An 8,442-nucleotide genomic window follows, 5' to 3' on the forward strand; every position below is an offset into this window, starting at 1 on the left:
CTCAAGAGCTTTGCAAATAATGATTCTACAAGTGTCCACTGCAAGAAGAGAAGTTCAGCAAAATTTCCATGTTTAGAAAGGAAAATTGGTGCCAACTGTACTGCTTACAACTTTACTACTTCAGTTTTCGCCATAATCTGGTGCATTTGGGTACTTTCTAAAGGTGTTTTTTCAAAGATATTTCCTGAGTGGTTAGATACTAAAGCGCATGTTCACATTTGAAAACACAGCTGTATTTGCTGCATAACTCTTAACACTTGTTAGTACGTACAAATGCAGTTGTAATCCTTATACAACTGTAATAGCTTTAATATTTACCAGATTAATCTGCACCGTTATAATTTGAGACCACCAAAATAAATGGTGTTGAAATGTCGCTTTCCTCTCTGATTAATGTGGGAATTTCTAACCTCCTTAAGAGCGATATGTGGTGGCTGTTAACTTGTTTTAATAATATGGTAAGATAACATCATACACACACTATGACGGCTGGGGGATTGCAGAAGTGGGTGCGCGAGCGATTCGACAAGAAAACATGCAATTTCTTTTGGCGAGTTCATCGTGAGGCGAAAGGTGGCAATTGCTCCGTAGCTTGGCGAAACGTGTGCCGCCTGGTCAAGCTCGGCGGTCTGGGCACTGCAGATACGAGGAAGATGGGCTGGGCTCTGAGGACTAGGTGGCCTTGGCTCCAAGCATTGACCCATCCAAGCCATGGGCTCACTCCCTATTAAGATAGAAGGCACGTCGACAGTTTCCTTCGTGCAGCGAGCAAGGTCATGTTGAGTGACGGCCGCCGTGCCCTATTTTGGTTGGACAGGTGAATAACAGGATGTCAGTGGCCAATCTGGCCCCTATGGTACCTGCTGCAGTCAGCATGTGTGTTATCAATTGCTGCACGGTGAGCGAAGCATGCACTGACGGCCAATAGATCCATGATATCTCAAGCACCCTCATTGTGCAGGGAATTATGGAGTTACTCCACCTTGTGGAGATCGTCGACAGCCCTACCCTCCCCCGACACGCAACGACCAGTACGTCTGGACTATCTCCGCCTCCCGCCCATACAACCCTCGATCTGCTTACATGGCTCTTTTCGCCGGCGGTGTCTAAAAACCACTCTCAGCACCGATCTGGGGTAGCTGGGCTCCTCTGAAATGCAAAGTCTCTGCATGGCTAGCAGCGGCCAACTGATGTTGGCGGCTGACCGTCTCCAAAGGCGAGGCCTACCCGACCCCAATCAATGCCCATCGTGGGACCAGGAGGGCAGGACAAACTCGCATCTGTTAACAGGGTGTGTCTTCGCGCATCAGGTCTGGCACTCGGTCCTAAGCCACTTCTCGCTCCAGCATCTCTGCCCACAGCCCGGTGATAATTTTCCCACCTGGTTTGAAGTTGCTGTGGAGAGGGCCGGTGGTCAGAGATCCAATGGAGCGCGCTCAATCATCATCCTCACCATGTGGCAGCTATGGAGGCTGCACAACGCTGGTGCCAAGGTGCCAAGGTGCTGAGGGCCTTGCCACAACAAGGACACCCTCCTGATCCTTTGCCTTGAGCCATAGCCCATAGTCTAGGACATTTACAGTTCTTTTGTTTTCTTTTTCGCGTTTCTTGGCAGTGTGAGACATCTGCCTTCTCGGCATTTTTCTTCTACTACAATGACCAGCACTTATGTGCCCGTTCGGAAAGAAAAAAACCATCATATACACATTTAAAGCATTAGAATGATTCATGCATTGGAAACAAGTCTGCAATAACAAGCAACACCGGCATACAGATTTAGTACTGCAAGAGGCTTCCTTTCTGTACTATTTGACTATAGTGCGCTGAGAATTGAAGACTAAGGGGCTGTTTGGTTTTAGGACTAACAATGTCACACTTTGCACAATTATTTTTGCCAAACTTGCCTAAGGTTAGTTCAACGAAATTGGAGCCTAAGGGAATCTTGCCACACTTTGTAAGTGTATGGCATGTGGGACCTTATTGGTGGAAAAAGAATCCTGCCGAAGGTGTGGCTTGAACCAAAGACCTACCTACGTCAATCAAACTTGCCCAACCTTAGGTGTGTGATGTGTGTCAACCATAGGCAAACTTAGCCTCAAACAAACAGACACCAACTTACTTTGGAGAAAAATGAGCCACATAATTCAGGAGCACGGTACCACCTTGTAGCCACATAGTCCTTCAAATTGCAAAGTGCACTAGGTAAGTAACTTGAGGAGAGAAATAGAAAATGATTATTTAATACAGCGACAAACGCCTTACAGTCCAAAATATAGCCAAGGGAGGATCATCACGCGATGCGCGTGCAAGCCCAAAGTCACAGATCTTTAGTTTGCAGTTTGAATTGACAAGTATGTTGCTCGGTTTTAAGTCACGATGAAATACATTAGCTGCGACAAGATAAATCATATGCATAAAAGTAAGACAGGGTTTCATGAGAGTTCAAAATAAGACTGTACAAAGGATTCACACTTGATAAGACGTGATTGTTGATGATAAGGTGAATGATATGCCAACGGTTTCTGAACTAACCTGCATGGATGTACTTGAGGGCATGAAGAAGTTGATACAAGAAAAAACGGTGATGCCCTGCAGTGAGGTTCTCATTTGCTTGGATCACTTTCTGTAGGTCCGACTCCATGAGCTCAAAAACAACATAAATATCTCTGAACTCCCTTCGGGCAGGGGGAAGCAGGATGTGTTTGGTCTCAACTATGTTTGGGTGGCGGAGAAGCCGAAGAAGCTTGATTTCCCGAAGAATGCGGGTGCCATTTGAGGCATGCTCAAACATATCATGTATCTTCTTGATCGCAACCCGCTCCCCAGTTTGGGTATCTACTGCAGCAGCAACTACTCCGAAGCTTCCCTTGCCAATGATCTCTTCGATCTGATACTGGCTTGCCTCCCCATATTCTGTGAAGAACTCCATGCCCAATGTTACCTAAAAGATCACAATTTCAGAATGCATGAACAGAAGAATGACGAACGACAATGTTGGTAGAATCTTGAATTCTATAAACATCTGAAGCAAAAACAATATATAGAGCATGTGTAAGGGAAAATTCTAGGTAGTCAATTACACAGAAAAAAAAGGATAAGCCAAGAGAAATAACACTAATTCATGTATCGCCAAATTTGTTAAAACCAGGCGCATTATAAAAGCAATGCAAAAGTTGGAGGGCAGATATACCTAAGAGGGATTACCAAATGATTAATCTAGTAAAAACAAATCAATCAGAAAGCAAGTTCAGAAATAATTAAGCCAGTATATGTTACTGTGAAGAAGCAAATTTACAACAGAATAGCTTCCGCAAACTACTGGAGAAGAAAAGGTCAAGAAGAATTGTCACAGAAGAACTTAAGCAATTCCCAAGAGCTAAACCACAGTAAAGCGGAAGATTGTTATTCTCTTCTGATGATAATGGACAAGTCTAACAGAAGATTGATAGAAAAGCATTAGATTGGCCAACAAACTTTGAGCAAGCAGCACAGCGAAACCAATAAAGTTCAAGTAACAGAAATGGAATAATTGAATGGCTTAGTTTGTATTACTACCATCACACACAATAATATGGCAACATAATTTGAAGCAAATGGCCATCATAATCAATGTTCAGAATGGGAGGAAATGAGCTCCGTGTCAACTTTCAAAGGCACCTAGAAAATATCAATCCAAATAACTAGATCCGAATGAAGCACTGTTAAGTTTAAGCTAGACATACAAGTATGAGGTGTGCTAGAATGGAGAATTATTCAGTAAATATCTGCTGAACTGAATAAGAAAAATACTCCACAGCACATGATTGCTTGGAAATTAATGAGTTCACACCAAGTTACCAATTAGCGAGGATGTGATAAGCTAATCGGGATTAGATCCAAAGTCTGCACGCCAAGGCCAAAAAGTGGTGTCTGCAGCCACAAGAAGCAAATTAAACAGATTGGAAGCAATTGGGCATTTGTGCTGATTCGGTACAAGGCGGAGGCAAGATGGTGAGCAATGGAGGACGGGAGGAGTGAAGAAGAACAAAGATGTGCTGTGGAGGGTGGGATAGAGGTAGGGGAAAGGGAAAGGAGGGCTAAAGTAGTCAAATTCATGGGCTCACATTTGCAACGCCAAGTTTGGCTCTAGTGGAGAGTTCATCTTCTCCACGCGGATGCTACATCTGGTGCAGCACCAATAACTGATCTTTTTAACCTTTTTGCCGGAAAACGCAATTAGTACACCACAGATGGAAACAGATCTTTTGTGGCTAGAATTTCAATAGCAAGATTTGTCAGGCGTTTATTGGGGAGAGGAACGTTATCTACTTGCAGGTGAGGTTCAAGTCCTAAAAGATACTCACTCTGTATCAAAATATAGCTTACAAAAACGTCTTATATTTTGGTACAGAGGTAGTATATGTCATTTCCTGAGTCCTAAATTAGAGTATAGGAAAGCTGCTCGCGCCTCTTCGCTCCTTGATGGCTCAGTCGATTCCTTGCTGCCTGGTGAAATCTCACACCAGGCGTCCAGCTGCACTCCGGTGCCTTCTTGTGTGCACCTCCACTCTGCTGTGGTGGGGTGGCTTGCATGCCGGAGCTGGACAGGAAACGAGTGTGTGGCACAAGGAAAATAGGTGACAACACCCAGCATCGAGGAACAAGGTGGCAGTGAGCAGAAAAAAATGGCTGGAAGAGAGCAAGAGAGGAAGATGGTGGGAATGTCTAGAAAGACCACGGGTTAACTGTGGGAGTGGTAAAAAGAAAAAAAGAAAAAGGAACGGTGAAATTGAAGTTCGTATATAAAAAAAATCTTAGATTAATGATCTGTGTGTCACAATCCATACCTTGTGATTTAATCCAACCAAGCATTGAGAAGAAAAAAGCAAGTATTTGTTCCATATAAATTACTCCTATGCAACAAATTTCTCCTCACATGCAAAGCATGTGCAACTTACTAGTAGATATAGATATAAATTTATCCATAATAAAATCCACATAGTTCATTTAGGCAAGTGCGGCATTTTATTATCTAGTAAGCTTAGCAACTGTCTCTAGATAAAATAGGCATATTATGCCTTTCCATTTATCTAAGATATCCATAACGAACAAAGGGCCAAGATATGAGGGGTGTTTGGTCGGATACCAAAGTTTGCCACAACTTAAGTAAGAATGGTCCAAAGCAATATAGGCAATGTGTTCCCGTCTCACCAAACAAGAGACAATCTGATGTTTCGCTCAAGATCCCATTTTTCCTCTTTCACATCCAACTCTGTGAATGTATGCCATTATCATCTGTACATATGTCAGTTACCTTAGCAACCCTCCCTTTCATCATCCCAACACCTTCACATTATGCGGCGACAGCGCGGCAAATGCAGATGACCAGAGATGACGGCATCGTTGGCACTAACAGAGCAACAGTCACCCATTAAAGTTACAGCATAGAGTTACCAACTCTTTGTCTTTGCTGCCATGCAACATGTGATCTGCTGCAATAGCACCTGCGCACCAAGATGCTCTTGTCATGGTAGTTTGCACTTCCATGTAGTAAGAGTACAGTAGCTGCCCAAATTCGTAGACTGTTTCTCGTGAGGTTCAGTGTCCTCCCTAAACTGTCACCTGAGCTGCAATGGATCAAGATTCGATTGCACTCATTCGTTTAAAATGGATAGCTAAGATGAAGTGAAAGGTGAAGCATTCCTCTTCCACTGGAAGCAAAGGATTTGAGTCCACAGCTCAAAAGAAAAGATTTTGAGCATCTAAAGACATTTGAAAAAATAGTTCAGAGGTACTAAAGTTACACACAGAATTTAAAGGAATGGAAACCCAATTGTCGAAACCTGTCAAAACAGAATGGATGCAAGAATAATCAAGAATGACTCATCATAAAACCTGTTCAATAACAAATGAGTCCGATGTACAAGACTAATAGAGAAAGAAAATAAGTATTTAGAGTTTCGAACTGCATCAATCGGGTACTGACACATAGCAAAATCTTGCCATCAAACAAGGGAACTTGATAGGTTGCAACAGAAAAGCCACACAACCACACAAAGTTTGCAGAAAGATGCTCAAGCATAGTACCTTGTTTAACAGAGAGCCTACTAAACGCTCATGGAGTCACCAGAGAAATCAACAAGGAAGCGAGTAAACTAACAGAGAGATAATAGCTACACACCTATGCTCTTTTCCCTGCAACCATCGTGGCCAGGAACCAACACCCGCTTCCAGACAAAAATGATGTCCCTTTCTGAATGTCAAACTTAATCAATTTTAAAAGGATCTGGCTCCACGGAACATGGTGGAACTGCGAGTTCTTATCGGTGAAACTAGTCCCTGCAGACAACATCAAAGTGATAAGGACACCAGAGTTTTTGCGGGAATGTCGAATAAAACTGGTAAATCTAACTAGTATGCACTACTGGGGGAAGTTAAGGCACTATCAAACAAATTTGACCTCGTGCAGGGAAAAACAAGACCACAAGCTCTACAAAAAAAAATGGGAGAACTGCACCTTCCTGAAGCAAGCAGCTGCCAAGAACTAATCCGCTTGAATTTGCATAGTCAGATATGAAAAGCTATAATAATTGTCACTCTACAGAATAATCCTCATGGGACACATGACTACAGCAGGAATAGTGTTTCATGCTCATGGCCAGGAGAGCAGAGCAGGAAATAAAGCCTTATGGTATACCAACACCAGCAGCCAGCTAAAGTAATTTCCCTGTAAATATCATGACCAATGAACTAGCATCTCTATCCAGACTAATAACAATGTGATCTCCTTATGAAGGTCAGACTTGAAAAGAATCTGGTTCCATGGTGCAACCAAGACATGTTGACGGCAGAATTAGACCTTGCCGACAACATGAAAAGGACAAGGACACGGGAGCTTCCGCAAGACTATCCAAGAAATTAATCTAAATCACAACAGTGCGGAGGAGAATCACCCGGCACCAAATAAGTGTTTGACCCCATGAGATGTATAATATAGACGAAAAATGGAGAAAAGAAATGCGCCTTGGTGGAGCAAGCAACTGCAAAAGGACTAATTCGTTTGGGGTTGCATAGTCAGATGTGAACAGCTCTAACAATTGTTGCTTCCATAGAATAAGCGTGATGGTACAGATGACTACGGCGAAAATAGATTCCAGCACATGGGCAGAGCAGGAACCTAAGCCGTATGATTCGCATTACCAACACCAGAAGCCACCTAAGGAATAGCACCGCCACGTAGCCAGATTAGAATAAAGCGTCAGCAAATCAACTTGTACTCCACTACTCCAGATATGAAAAAGGGAACAGGAAACTGTAGATAAGAGAAGACCTGCATGATCCCGGTTGGAGAAATAAAAGATGAGTTTGGGTTAGAAGCGCACAGGTTGCAGGTTCTTGGAACATGAATCTGAACCCCTTGAATCACACAACACCACTACCGCATCCATCTATCAATTGGGCGAGCTTTGCAGAAGGAGAAGCCTCTGTTGCTCGTCTCAGTGGTACGCCATGGACATGCCAACTAGTATACAATCAAGATGCAATGATTTACCCCGGAATAAATTAGTTGATGCGAGACCTCCTAGACAAACCAAAGAAAGACGGCACAGGAAAAGGCTTTATTTATTCCACTGCTTCATGCAAGTCAAAATGGGTAGGAGGAAATCAAGCGATTCAGCCGTCATTTCCACCTTAGTTCGTATGGAAAATTTCTACCAAAGTTTCCGGTGAAAAGCCGGCGGGAGGTTTGGACCGGGTGAACACCCCGAGCACGCAGGACAAGTCAAATCGAGCGAGCGAGCTTACACACTGTGTTCAACCAGTAGGAGGCATCGGGGTTGTCGCACGGAAGAATCAACGAGCACGACGGGGACGTTTCTAGACAAGCCAAATCCAGCCGTTTCTACTGAGATCGACGGCGCCGACAGATGTTCGGAGGGACTCACCAGCGTTCATGGGGTGGGCCGCGTCGAGCGGCTGCGGCGGCCTGGCGTTGGGGACGCGGGTGGAGGCGGCGAGGCCGGTGAGGAGGAGGGCCACGAGCGCGCGTCGTCGCCGGGGCGGAGCCGCCGCCGCGGGTGCTTCCCCCTTCCCCTGCCATGTGTGGTGCCCCTCCGGCGGCGCTGAGCGGCATTGGGCAGCACGCTGCTCGCTGCTGCCGCGGGTGCTCTCCGAGGCGGCGCTCCCCTTCTGCGGGGGATTCCGATTCGCCTTTCTCTCCGACGAGTAGCAGAGCCCGGAGGTCGCTGCGGTCACTGCCGCAGGGGGGGAAGGGCACCGGGGGAATGCAGCTACGGGCCACGGCACGCCCGTTTAGCCTAAACGGGCCAGTTACCGCATACTGCACTCTCCAGCCCAGGCATGGCTCCCTTAGTAAATGGGCCGGTCTGGCGGCACGTTTAGCCTGTTGGCCCGCGTAGGATTCAGCCTATTCGGCTGTTTTCGGCCTAAAGTCAGTTTGTT

General features: G+C 45.1%; 2 protein-coding genes across 2 annotated transcripts in view; both read right to left on the reverse strand.

Moving 5' to 3' along the window:
- Window positions 1–4,030, reverse strand: part of LOC119315049 (mitogen-activated protein kinase 13-like) — a 6,758-nt gene extending 2,728 nt beyond the window's left edge. Inside the window, exons 1-4 of the mRNA XM_037589712.1 lie at window positions 3,838–4,030; window positions 2,533–2,941; window positions 2,263–2,390; window positions 2,120–2,179 (exon numbers count right to left, since the gene is read on the reverse strand). Of these exons, the coding sequence (XP_037445609.1) occupies window positions 2,120–2,179; window positions 2,263–2,390; window positions 2,533–2,929 (585 nt within the window). The 5' untranslated portion in view covers window positions 2,930–2,941; window positions 3,838–4,030. The remainder of the gene's footprint in view (window positions 1–2,119; window positions 2,180–2,262; window positions 2,391–2,532; window positions 2,942–3,837) is intronic.
- A 1,828-nt stretch (window positions 4,031–5,858) lies between these two features.
- LOC119315661 lies at window positions 5,859–8,342 on the reverse strand. The gene is made up of 3 exons (XM_037590197.1): window positions 8,315–8,342; window positions 7,926–8,270; window positions 5,859–6,318 (listed from the first exon to the last, which is right to left on the reverse strand). Exons 1-3 carry the CDS (start codon window positions 8,340–8,342, stop codon window positions 6,161–6,163), a joined length of 531 nt encoding a protein of 176 aa, XP_037446094.1. The 3' UTR covers window positions 5,859–6,160.
- Window positions 8,343–8,442: the final 100 nt, after the last annotated feature.

This window comes from Triticum dicoccoides, chromosome 6A (genome assembly GCF_002162155.2).
Source record: "Triticum dicoccoides isolate Atlit2015 ecotype Zavitan chromosome 6A, WEW_v2.0, whole genome shotgun sequence".
NCBI classification, from domain to species: Eukaryota; Viridiplantae; Streptophyta; class Magnoliopsida; order Poales; family Poaceae; genus Triticum; species Triticum dicoccoides.

Excerpts from the sequence above, each read along its gene's own strand:
- LOC119315661 (XM_037590197.1), bottom strand. The coding sequence starts at position 8,342 with ATGCCTGGGCTGGAGAGTGCAGTATGCG. Across the intron at positions 8,271-8,314 it reads GCTGGAGAGTGCAGTATGCG|CTGCATTCCCCCGGTGCCCT; the intron begins GTAACTGGCCCG and ends CGTGGCCCGTAG. Across the intron at positions 6,319-7,925 it reads GGCCCACCCCATGAACGCTG|GGACTAGTTTCACCGATAAG; the intron begins GTGAGTCCCTCC and ends TGTTGTCTGCAG.